The sequence below is a fragment of the Culicoides brevitarsis genome, chromosome 3, assembly GCF_036172545.1.
Source record: "Culicoides brevitarsis isolate CSIRO-B50_1 chromosome 3, AGI_CSIRO_Cbre_v1, whole genome shotgun sequence".
NCBI lineage: Eukaryota > Metazoa > Arthropoda > Insecta > Diptera > Ceratopogonidae > Culicoides > Culicoides brevitarsis.
Window position 1 is genome coordinate 26201301 of NC_087087.1, and position 13419 is coordinate 26214719.

At 30.4% G+C, this 13419-nt stretch overlaps 1 protein-coding gene across 1 annotated transcript in view; it reads left to right on the top strand.

Annotated features, from left to right (window-relative positions):
- Window positions 1–1119: 1119 nt before the first annotated feature.
- The window catches only part of LOC134835429 (paired box protein Pax-5), a 55184-nt gene continuing 42884 nt past the window's right edge, over window positions 1120–13419 (top strand). Inside the window, exons 1-2 of the mRNA XM_063850308.1 lie at window positions 1120–1240; window positions 4534–4572. Coding sequence (XP_063706378.1) covers window positions 1120–1240; window positions 4534–4572 — 160 coding nt within the window. The remainder of the gene's footprint in view (window positions 1241–4533; window positions 4573–13419) is intronic.

The window sequence follows — 13419 nt, forward strand, 5'->3', positions numbered from 1 at the left end:
TTACCTTTTCCGTATTAATGTGAGAGAATTCCTGTACCTGCGTTACTAAAATGCATCAGCTGATGATCCGTTATTTATTATAATTTAATGCGGTTAATGCGTCAGGTGTTTGCTTGAGCGCCTCCTTATAGGATTTAAAAATTTTTAGAAAGTTGTCATCAGAAAAATAATCGACAATTTTGAGCCCAGTGCACAATTTAAAATGTCTCCCGATGCAAATTTAGCATTTTTACCTCACAAAATAATTTAAAATGTTGTCCCAAGATGAATTTTAAAATTTTTTACCCAATGCACATTTTGAAATTTTGTTTTTAAAGATATTTAAATTTTTTGCCCCAGTTGGCAATTGAAAAATTTAAATAAATTTTTTCTCTAAAATGCGGTAAAAAAAATTGAATTTATTTTAACTCTTTAAAAGATAAATTTTACAAAAAAAAAACAAGTACGTTAAACTTCTGTTACTTTTTTCTAACCGGAAAGAATTTCTTTTTTGTTAAAAAAAAATACATAAAATAAGAAATAAAATTTGTTGTTCTCTTTTTTTTCTTTCTTCGCTTCTGTGTCTGTCTCATTTTTCGTTAAACAAACAAATAAAACGAATTTTATGAATCAATAAAAGAATTGAAACTTCACAATCTTTAATGGACTACTAAGATTAGTAGTAGTACTACAGACTAACTTTTTATGACTCTTCAATTCAATTCACATTTTATTGCTCCATAGTTTATTGATTAACTGCGAGTCGGAGTGAAAGACGTGATGATTTGTGATATTTTACTACAATTTTAATGACTTTATCGTCATTTATTACATCTCATTACACTACACATTAAAATAATTACCTGTCCGATGTTTGAAAATTTCTGCCATCTTCAAGGTGGCGCAAACAAAGAATATATGATCGTCCCTAACCTCAACCCTAGACAATTTTTTTTTATGAATAACAATTATTTTTTTAGTATTAATGTTATGCATTCAAGAGAAACTTTGCGTTCAAGGAGAATATTTTTTTAACGGTCGTAACCTACTTTTTGCTTCACCCTCGTCCTTTTATTGAAAAAATTCAAGAATTTTTATTAATTTCCGTTATTTTTTTTTCTATTTTTAGGACAACAGGCTATGATAGGCATGGAGTTGCAGCCATCAGTGCATATGCAGCACTTAAATCACGGACTCGGCGGATTACAACATCAACATTATCAACACCAAATAGGTGGGGATATGCAAGAAAAACCAAAGAGTAAGAGTAAGCATCGTGACATTTTTGCTAATTAATAAAAAAAAGTTGTGATTCTCCGGAATTACATCCGAAAATTTTTACGGGCGAACTTTTCTTTACAAAAAAAAAAATATTTTAAAAATTTTAAAATAAAAAAAAGAAAAGATAAAAAAAAATAATTTATTAATTATCAAAAAAACGGTGATTATTTTTATTTATAAACTGTAAATAAATGCACCTACTTAATATTTGTAAAAAATTTAACAAAGATTCCGCTTTTTTTCAACAACTTTTATTATTATTATTACTGTCGGTTCGTTCAATATACGCAGTAACGCACACACAAAAACGATTAATATTTAATATTATAAATTTCTGATAAAGTATCTAGCTGAGAGAGTAGTACAGCAAGAAGAAAAAAAAGAGTTCAATAATGAGCGAAATTCTTATCTGTCTAGCTAGTCATACAAAATAGTAAAGTAAAAAATGTTGAATAAAACGATTCAAAGAGTAATGAAAACAAAACACTCGAAGGCAAATAAATGCATAGAATTTGCAAAAACAAAATAAACCGAAATGAGTGTAAAAAGCACGGCAACATAATGCGCTTTCTTTGTCTAAACAAGTCTAAACATTATAATTTTAATCACTTCTCATATAGAATCACCTCGTGTTCGAGCTTTTATTGGTGTTTATTGTGAATATTTAAAATGATTTTCGAAAGTTTTTGGGTTGAGGAGTGATTAAAGCGCATTTTGTCTCAAATGTCAAATTGAAATTACGGTCCTGGAAAAAGTGCGGGAACCTGGGAACCTCGTTCCCGGGAAATTTACAAAAATCATAAAGAAATATTGAATTTTTAAGAGTAAAATGGGGAAATTTTATAATTTAAAAATTAAAATTTGTAGAATTACTTAAAAAATGTATAAAATTGACTTAATTTATGATTTTTTTCAATATCTTGGGGTAAATATAATTTTGGGAAATGAGTTTGGTTCCCGGGAAAAAATAAACTTTTTCCATGTCTGTGAAATTAATAGAAGCTACTTTTCAATATTCACAAGTATATCCCATAATCTAAAGTAATTTAATTTGAAAAGCCGCAATTCATCAAAAAACTTCATGATACCAGTCCATTTCGAATGCTTGTAGTAGTAGACTGATGATCTTTTCAGATACGTCAGATTTAAATATTCAGGTAGCATGTTTTTGGTGCATTTGTAAATCATTATCAGGATATTGTACATTATTCTTTGTTTGACACTTAGTAAATTCGTTTGATGGAGCATTTCGCTTATCCTGCTATATCTGTTTCCTTTCGTCATTACTCTTAAAGCTCTGTTTTGTATTTTCTGAAGTTAATTAAACTTTCCATCATTTTTTATGAGCATCCTAGAAATAAAAGCTTTAGAATATTAAAATATTTCAAATTTTAATAAAATTTTTATACTTACCTAAAATTTACTCGATAACTGAAAAAAAAAATTCTAAAAAGACTACAAACCGTTCAAAATTGCATATTTTTACATTTATCACAAAATGCCTTCAATATTGGCTAAAAATTCATATAATAATTTATCATACTTATTAGATGTTATTTACGACCTTTACCGCGTGGATTTCATGCTTTTCATGTCTTTTTTCTGCACCTCTTCCACGGTCCGTATTATTACTTATTGTATCATCATGTTTTTTTTGCTGTTTCGTACACTTCTTTGATCGTCGTACCTACGAATTGAATAAAATTCTTGAATATTATTTAAAAATGTGCTAACATTAACACTTGTAATGTTGAGAAATATCAACACTTTTTCATAACATTTAGCAAGAGAGCAAAAAGTAACGAAAGAAGATCAAATAATAATGATTTCTAGTTTTAGAAAAGTGTTTAAGCTTAAGCAAGGAATAAAATGAGGAAATATCGAACGACGTCATAATTTATGAGCATTTGATAAGGAGGAGAGTGGCCTCTTTTTCCTCCATAAATTTGTTCGAGATCGTTTCCGGAGGATCACTTCTCTGCTGTAGAGGTGTGAAAATGAGTTATTTTGATGCTAAAAGCGATTCGAGTTTGAAACGACGGAACAAAGTTCAGGTTTTTATCAACAACATGTTTAACACAAAATTTTACAAATTTTACAAATAAAAACATGTTATTTTAATAATGATCATATAATAATGGTCAAGACAACAATATAATATCGCGTATAAATGCCGAGAGAGAAGAAAAATATACCACATAATAAACGCCCACACGGGATATTAATCTAGTTTAATAAACACTGACTGCATACTTTTTCGAGAGCGGTTTGCTTTTGAACACATTTTTTCGCACATTTTCAGTAAAACTCGCGCATTCGGAGGAAATAACTTGGACAATTACTTGGATATCACTTTTGATTCAATTTAAATTGCAGTAAAGTCAGCATAAAACTGGAAGTTGATTTGATCACCACACATATACTCGAATCGACTCGACTCGACGACTATTGTTCGTTTGCTCATTTATGCACAATTCAAGCCAATGCAATACAATCAAGAATTGTGCTTAATCAAATTATGTTTGTTGTAATAATAATAATAATCGAGTTGTTGATTAAATTGGACCAGACTACATTTGAGTGTTTGTCTGTTTTGGCGAATGGAATGTTAAGTGATGTGATGTGAAAGTGTTAATTGCTTGATAAATTTTACTTTTTCAGAAAATTTCATAGTATTTCGTCTCTTTATGACAATGAGGAGTACCAAAATGTGAAAAATTTTAATTGAGGAGTACAAAAATGTGAAATTTAGTTAAAAAATTTTCTTTTTCTGACTTTTTAATGTCTCATTTGACATAAAGAAGTACAAAACTGTAAAAATTTGTATTGAGATGTAAGAAAATGTGTAAATTTTCTTAAAGCTTTCCTTTTTTGACTTTTTGTCCGTCACATTTGTCATTAAGGATAGAAAAAAGGAGAAAATTTTAATTGAGGAGTACAAAAATGTGAAAAATTTGAATTGAGGTGTACGAAAATGAGACAAGTTGATAAGTTTTTGATGCTAATAAGCTTTTTTTCAGTCACATGTGACATCGAGGAGTACTAAAATGTGAAATTTTCTTAAAAACTTTCATTTTCTTAACTTTTTTTTAACACTTGTGATTATTGAGGAGTACAAAAATGAGAAATTTTACCTTAAGAAGTACCTTAATTTGATAATATTTTGTTTATTTTGATTCTTTACTGTCACATATGACATTGAGGAGTACAAAATTGTAAAAAAAAACTTACTTACCAAATTTCTCATCCTGTTCCTTTTAAATTTCATTGCAGAAGATAGTCACAGCAGCAGTGGCAGCATCAACGGAGATGGTGAGTAGTAACTTTTAACCACATTTAAAATATTTTTCATATAACAAAAACTATTACACGAAGAGACCTAACAAAAAATGCAGCTACTGCACTTTTGACTTTGCTCCAAAGCATAAAACTTATGCAATCAAAAAACTCAATTGCCATGCCTTCGAGTGATATTTCAATTGATTTCGATGTGGAAACAAGTCATGTCAAGTCGATTTCATTCCATGAGAGAGTATTTTTGGACCAGATTTTTCATTTCGTGTGAAGTATACAAGGCACGTGCTACTCTACTAATGAGTCGTCTCAAGTACTTAACTTTCTTCAAAGACACTGTTCGCGACAAAATCAGCCACTTTATTACAAAGAGATCTTGTAGCACGCGAAATTTGCATAAAACAAATTGTTTTCGTTCACTATAGGGAAAAAAAAATATGTTAAAAAGTACAAAACGAAAACGAAGAATTTTTGTATTGTTCCTTTCTTCTCTCGTTTTTAAATAATATTATTTATTTATTTTTTGCACTGATTTAAAATAATATTATTCAAAACTTGATTTTAAGCAGTTTATGGGTAACTTGAGCGCATTTTCTGCTAAAATTCTTTAGAAAAATGATTTTTTTTCGAATTTTAAAAGAAATGTGTCAAATTACAATTCTTTGTGAACGAAAAAGCACAAGCAGTGATCATGCATCTTTCTGCTTTAAATAAAAAAGTAAAAAAAGTCAACAAAAATGTTTAAAACGGTTCTTTTCGACACAAAAAACTAGAATCGGAAGTTTTTTGAATGGAGCATCCAATAAAAAAATCGAGTGACTTTGTGAGAGAGTAAATTATTCATGCACTTTTTTGTGTCGAAAAATTCGAGTTTCAGGAAATCAATTCCAGCGTGACACAAAGTAAAAAGCGACTAGATCAACCGCGTTCGGTAGGCAAGTTAATTATCACTCCATAAACATTGCTACTCTATATTTACACTGTCACAAAAGTGGATAAGGAGCATTTAACATGCCGCTACTATTTTGTAACACCGCATATCTCGAGCAACAACTTGTTTTTCGGAAACCAATCTTATCTCGTAATGCGCGAGCGCGCGCTCAGGTGCATAGTTGCAGTTGTCATAATCAGTCGTCGTCAGTTAGTTAGCAAAATGCCATGTTTGTCAACTTTTTCATCAGCACATGACTCACAATTAACGTCAAAAGAAGCCACATGTGAGAGACGAGCAAGCTTCGTTTAATAAAAAAAAAATTCCCATGCCTCAAGGCCACGCAAACCGGCGCGTATTAGAACTACCATTGTTCGTTGATTGTTTACTTGAACTCTACCTTACTTCTCCTCTCATATAGTTCACATCATTAAATCGTCATCATTGTGGTTACTTTTAATACGATTTTATTCATTTTTTTTAAACTAAGTAAATGAATAGAAGAAGAAGAAAACTCGACCGATTAGCTATGCTTCTGTTTCGTTCTGAACATTTTTTTCATTACTCTTCTGGGAATTCTAATATTCTTCCTTATTCATGCCCTTGATTGATAATTTGTAAATAGAAGAAATTGTTAACTAAGTAACAGGTTAACACCAGAAGCAGTTTCTCGACCAATTTCTTTAACAAACAATAGCAAAAATTTATTTGATTTGATCGATCATCATCCATGAAATTGTTTGGATAATCATATGAGCTCACGTCGCAAGAGCACTTATTTGTGGAGTGATACGTGAATTGCCAGCGGGATTGAAATTTAGATCAAGTTATAACGAGCAACAGTATGGGAGGCACCTGCCTTTGGAACCTATTGTTGACCAACATTTTATGGTTCAGTGATGTTGCTAAAGGAAAAATTCTATTAATTGACATGTACTTTTTTTGAAAATTTTTGCACAGAAACCTTCTGATAACTTTAACGAACCATTTACAAAAAACCTTAAAGAAATTCTAAAGTCAAAACTTGAGTTATAGCGTTACAAAGTCTGTATGAATATCCATACAAAATTTGAAATGTTATAACTCAAGTTTTGCTTTTCGAATCTCTTTGATTTTTTTTTAAAGTGTTCGTTAAAGTTAACAGAAGGTTTCTGTGCCAAAAATATTGAGCTAGAATCAAAGAAAAGCTCTGCTAATTCTAGATACGTACCTGTCTCATTCTAAAAACTAAACAAAAAGCCGCAATTCATTGACATGAACTTTTTTTTTGAAATTTTTGCACAGAAACCTTCTGATAACTTTAACGAACCATTTACAAAATACCTCAAAGAAATTCTAAAGTCAAAACTTGAGTTATAGCGTTACAAAGTCTGTATGAATATCCATACAAAATTTGAAATGCTATAACTCAAGTTTTTCTTTTCGAATCTCTTTGAGGTTTTTTGTAAAGTGTTCGTTAAAGTTAACAGAAGGTTTCTGTGCCAAAAATATTTAGCTAGAATCAAAGAAAAGCTCTGCTAATTCTAGATACGTACCTGTCTCGTTCTAAAAAATTGAACAAAAGACAAAAAGCCGCAAGCAGCAAGTAATTGAACGTGAGTGCGTTTCAGGAGCGAAAAAAACTCATAATTTCATGTCAAAACATTATCTCTTATGTTCTGATTAAATCAAAAAACGGAACGAGGCTTGGTTCGTGCAAATATGTCAAAGTTTGATAGAATTTTAATAGACTCGTAAAAATTAAATTTAATAATATTATCGAATATTATTTAACCCGCAGGTAATTAGATTTATTTGTATAATTATTTCACGTGCAGTGACTCAACTTATGGCTCTTGTCATTTCCAGTTCAAGTCCATTCTCCTGATTTTTTTTCCTTTTCGATTAATTTTATGATAACACTTTTGCTTTGGTTATGCGCATTGTCTAAACCTTACTAAAATCGAATTTATGATAAATGTTGTATTTATTAGAAACGCGAGACCAGCCCCTTTTTTTTCAAAGTTCATGATTAATTTAAATGATAATAATTGTTGCCATTTATTAATTATTTTCTGCCTCCGTTTTTTTTTCTTTGGCAAAAAATTTTCATCAATCACGGCGATTTAATGAAGCCAATCATCTTGTTTGCGGCATCAAGTAATAAATCAATCTCATAAGAATTAGTCGTCATAAGAGCCGGATAATGAATAAATTACCATATAATGATGACAATGTTGGAACACGCGCAAAATGTCTCATAAACGAGATGATTTATGGCCATTTAAAGGTGAAAATCGATTTTTCTCTGCATCTTTCGTGCTGCTTAAATAAATATTTATCGTTTCACACATGAGATTTACAAGCGCCTCCTTGCATGATTTACAACATGCGAGAAAAAGCGCGGGTGTGAATATTTTATACTTTCTGGTTAAAAAAGTGGTAATCAGATGTGCGTTGCTTACTTCAACAAACAGCTTGTTAAACAACAGGTGGTACAATTTTACGATTATTATTATCACTTTGCTTTGTTCCATACTATGCGAACGATCATTACTCGAACGAATATTCGAAAATTTCAAAGTAGGTTGAAATTAGGTTCAAATTATAGACTTTTAAATTCGACACGCCGCCATTCCGCTGCGAAAAAACGCTTCTCGATCTTCCAATTTGATACAAAACTGCGCCAAACTGTCCGCAGAAAACCAGGAAAAATTAGCACCAATTACATATTACATCAAGATCGAAATATTGTAATGCGCATAAACAACACGTTACAATAATTGTAATAATAATATAATAATCAAGTAATGCAAGAGAGTGAAAAAGCCTGGAGACACAGAAAAATTGTTGAAAAATTACTTTAGAAACTCACAAAATTGGTCAGAAAGTGATAAACGAGAAGATCAAGTGAAATTACCTTTGAGACCTGACACGACGACGGCGAAGAAATAGGGAAATGGAATGTTGTTACGAAATTGAGTTATCCCACTTTTCGTTTCAGCATCCCACCCGTTGTTGATTTTACTTTCGATATAGTGCTCATTCAATTATTCAAATGCAAAAACATATTCGATTGAGATCGCATGAGTTGCGAAAAATTACATTATTAATAATATTTAATAGTAATCGCAGCAATCACGAGCTCGCTTGGAATCATAGCTACCGGTTTGCTATCGGAAAAAATCAATAAAAAGCTTACTTACTAGGCGAACAAGGATCTTGATCGCTCTCATGTTACAAACTCAAAATATTATTAATCATGGTCGTTAGTTAAGTGATTTTGCGAGAAATTTGTTTTACTTTAGAATTAGATTTAAAAATTTTCATAAAAAATAAATTTTTTGATCAATTTTGAGGTTATGAGATCAGATGATTTCTATGAAGCGCCCTCTATACAACAAAATTTAAATATTAAAATTTTTTTGGATCAAAAAACTTTTGTTTGAGGTTATGAAATAAATTGTTGTATATATTTATGAAAAAAATTGAGGTTATGAAATTTAATGAAGCGCCCTCTATGAATTTTTTATAGATTAAATAATAAAAGTTAAGATCAAAATATTGAAATCAGTGAACTTGTAAAAAGATCATTTACAACTTTTTAAAAAAATTTTGATAAAAGATCTGAAGTGAAGAAATTTTGATCTTGAGATCGATCACTTTTATTAAAGCGCCCTCTATAAGATCTTAAAAAAAAATTTCTCGCAAAATAATTTTCTTTGTTCAAAAAGATACTTATAAGCGAGACAATATTGATAAAATATTTACCGTTTGTTAATTTCATTCGATCTCGTTTCTCAATATGCTTTGTTACTGATCGCACGAAGACAAAAAAAAACAGTAGCGATCAATAAACTGGCGCAAAAAAAAAGTGTTCAAAGTGAAATGATTTTTGTGGTGCAGCACCAAGAGCAATAACAACAACAGAAGCAAAACAACAGCAAAGTGTGTAAAAGTTGTAATGAATACAAATAAAAGGAAATTGAGAATTGGTGCTATGTTGTGGGATGTAAAAATATGCCAATGGTCTTTTTGTTGTTTTCGTATCTTACGTCTTCGGTCGGTCTTGAAATTTCCTGTTTCACCTCGGTTAATTTTTTATTTTTTGTTTCGTTTGATACAATTTCACAATTGTAGCTCTGTTAATAATGTAATAATAATAACTAATCACATTATTTCGCGAAACATGTTCGGACTGCGATACAACAAATGACACCACTTGCTACTATTTTACTTCTGTTTTGATAAGTGCAAGACATGTGTATCACATATGTTTGCTGGCTATATGCATTAAATGCCGAGACAACTCTTACCTACTTGCGACAATAATAATAATTGTATAGCGCTGCAAACGTAAAAGGAGAGAGAGAAGGAGACAATTTACATTGCAGAGCAATAAATAAATAAATGTTTTGAATTCCGATGGCTTGCCAAGAGAGTAGTAAATGGGTGCATTTCAAATGACAATTTATGTGAAAATGATTAGTTTAATGTTTTGTGTCTTTAATAACTGGCATTAGTTGGTTTCGTCTGTAAAACAAATAGAGTGGCTTTTTCGGCATCAGCTAGATGAAAACATAACGGTAAGAACTTTTTCTTCATTTTGTGAGTTAAATCTTCTTTTTTAGATTTCAAAGCTCGTAAGAAAGCCCAAAAATCCAAAAGGCTTAGGATCTAACAGAAAATACGAACAAGCAATGACAATATATAAAATCACAAAAAGACTAATGAGGACAAATCTGACAATCTCAGTAGTTCAAGATCATCATCAATAGGTAGGGGTAGGGTATACTAGACCTAGTCTAGTATGGCTCGCACCGCGGTCTCTAAAGAGTCCTATTGTACTTCATACTGTGAAATCGTAAGTTTTCTCAGTAAGCGCCGAGGAATGGGTCTTAGCTTTTTACCTGTCATCCCAAGCAGGCGCCCTCAAAATTCACTCAGCTCTCCCAGAAGGTCCCAAAGGGTTTCTAAAAGAACTCAGTAAATTTTGAGCACGTAAATTTTGATCAATATGAGACAAAAAGAAAATCATGTTCCTACCATACAAGTTATTCGCGTCAGAGTATTTTGCAAGAACAACTTACTTATTTTTGAACAAATTCTTACAGTTGACTTTTGATCTAAGGCTCAATTTCAAGTTCAAATAAGGTCTAAATCGAAATTTAGAAAATTCTACAGTTTCAGAAATTCAAATTGTCAATGTCATTCAAGGTCATTGGGTCTTTTTGAACCTATTTCGAACTATTTTGAAAAACTACGTTCTACAGAATGCTCGAGATTAATGCATTTAGTATTGTAAGTCTTTTTTAAACTAAAAAAGTTACAAAAAAAGACGTCAAACTCTGAAATAAGCTCAAATTTGCCTTAAAAAGATTCAACAAGAACATGATGAACCACGTTTCCGACAAAAAGCTACATTTTATTACACATTTGTTCTTTTTCATTGTTCCTGAATCTTCCGAGTAAATTAATGAAATGAAAAAAATAATGCGTGTGAGAAACAGACAACAATTCAATGTTTCATGCGCGTACCGAGAACGGATGAGAAACACATGAGAATCAAGAATCAGAGCGAACGAAAAGAGGCCTAGATATTATAATGACGATAATATGCTTAACACAATAATAAATAAAAAGTAAAATGAAATTACAAAGAAAAATAAAAGTACGAACCTTCAATCAAACTGGAATGCACAATTTTCTCACCCAAGTCTTCGTATGCGTTATTTGTCATCTTTCCCGAAAAAAAAAACAAAAAGCAACCTTAGCAAGGAAGGAATTAATGTTCTGCTTGAACAACTTCGCAACTTTGGTAAGAATGTTAGTGACCTTCTTCTTCGTATAAGAAAAAGCAGCTGTCCAGCAATTTATCGAAAATAGACCCGCGCATTTTTTACCCCCTTGTTTTTTTTATCAATTGACAAAAAGACAAGGAAACGACCGGAAATGCAGACAACTCTTTTTGTTTTTGGTGTGACGTGACATCCAATTTTCAACAGTCAAAAAATCTAATTCTGCGAATAAATTGGACTATCAATCGAACGTCCTTCGTTTGTTTTTCGAATTGTCATGGGAAATCCTCTTTTTTGTACAAAGTTGCTAGTTGGCTGACTAGACAGCAGCGACATTACGTAAGCCGAACCTTAAACAAGTTTCACTTTTTATTAGCAGCAATTTACTCCCATTGTTCAACTATATATGCAAATTGATGGAATGCAAAAATAATGGCATGGCACCGAATTTTAGTTTTCTATTTTTTCAGCCACAAAGATCAATCACATAATTTATCAGCTGGACCTTGCTTGCGATATTCTGCGCTACTAGCAGTCTAGTCTGTGTTAAGCTATTTGTACTGATTTACATATTCAATTATTATTATTCATTCATGATCTGGCTTTACACTTTTTCTCGTTTGCTGCAAATAATGCGCTAGTTATCGCGCGGTCGTGTCTCCTGTGAACGAACTGCGCTAACTGATCATCTATTACTATAACAACAAATGCAAACAATAAAAGTAACAGTTCGTAGAGACCTGACATTTCTGACATAATTTAACTTGTGTCTGACTTGGTTTAGTCTCATAACTGGATTGACTGACTGTCAGGAAAAATTTAAATATTTTACATGACTAACATTTTTTTGTTGTTAGTAACTCGTCAGAAACACGTCAGAGGGCATGAGATCAACTTTTCATGCATGTAGCGCAATTTCACTCCGATAATAAAGTCGTTTGATCAATTATGAAATTTATCATGCAATTACCCCATTTTTGCGTCTTTCAATAAAACTCCATAAAATTCAATGAGAAATTCAATTATTTTATCGACGCGCATTCATATGTTTTGTGAAGTTTGTGCTTTTGTAAGTCAATGGTCAAAAAAAAAAAGCTGAAACGAAAATGAAACGTTATTGATAATAATTTATTTGTCTCCGACTAATGACAGCAATATCACGAATGTTGGTGACTTTGTTTTTCGTATGACAACAACTTTGTTGATGAATCTATTTCAAGTCGTTTCTTTGCAAGGTATGTGACGTGAGAGCTGCTATTTTGCGAAAAAATTAATTTTTAAATTTTAAAATTTTGTTTAGAAAACCTGAAATAAAATTTAATTTTTGAACAAATTTATGAAAAAAAAATTTCAATTTTTTTTTAGAAAATTTTAAATTTACCCGAAAATAAAAAAATAAATAAAAATAAATTTTTAATTTATCGGCAAATCATTAAAAATTCATATTTTTTAAAATTTTGAAAAAAATTTTTTTTTTATTTTTTCTCCAAAAAAAATATTTTAATTTTTAGGTCTTTAAATCTTAAAGGTTTAAAATTAATTTATTTAAGACCAAAAAATTAAAAAAATTTTTTTGAAGAAAAAATTAAAAAAATATTTTCTCTTAAAAATTCTGAGAAAAAAAATTATTAAATTAAATGAAAATAATTAATTAATTTTATTAAATTAAAATAATTAATTAATTTTATTAAATTAAATAATTAATTTAAAATTTATTAAATTTATTTAAATTAATTTTTAAAAATTATAAATTATTAAATTTATTTTATTAATATTTTTTAAAATTAATTAAAATAAAATTTTGATTTTTTTTAATGCGTTTCAGGATCTAAAAATCTTAGAAATTCTAAAAAAATAAAATTTTCTCACAAAACAACATTTAAGTCACATACGAAAAAATCGCATAGAAACGAAAAACGATACAGGTTACATAATTAAGTTATTAGTTCGTTGCTCGTATCTCACGAAAAATGCATGAAATTGATCTTTTTTCTCTGTTCGCTCGGAAATTTATTGTTCACCATTTATCAGCGAGCAGAAAACTTAAATCGATCACGTGCTCAATGTCTTGTACATTCGATCGCAGATACCTTCCTAAGTAGTCGCTTAAGCAGGCAAGTAGATGATCTAGCAAGAATGTAAACGTGACTCGTAATC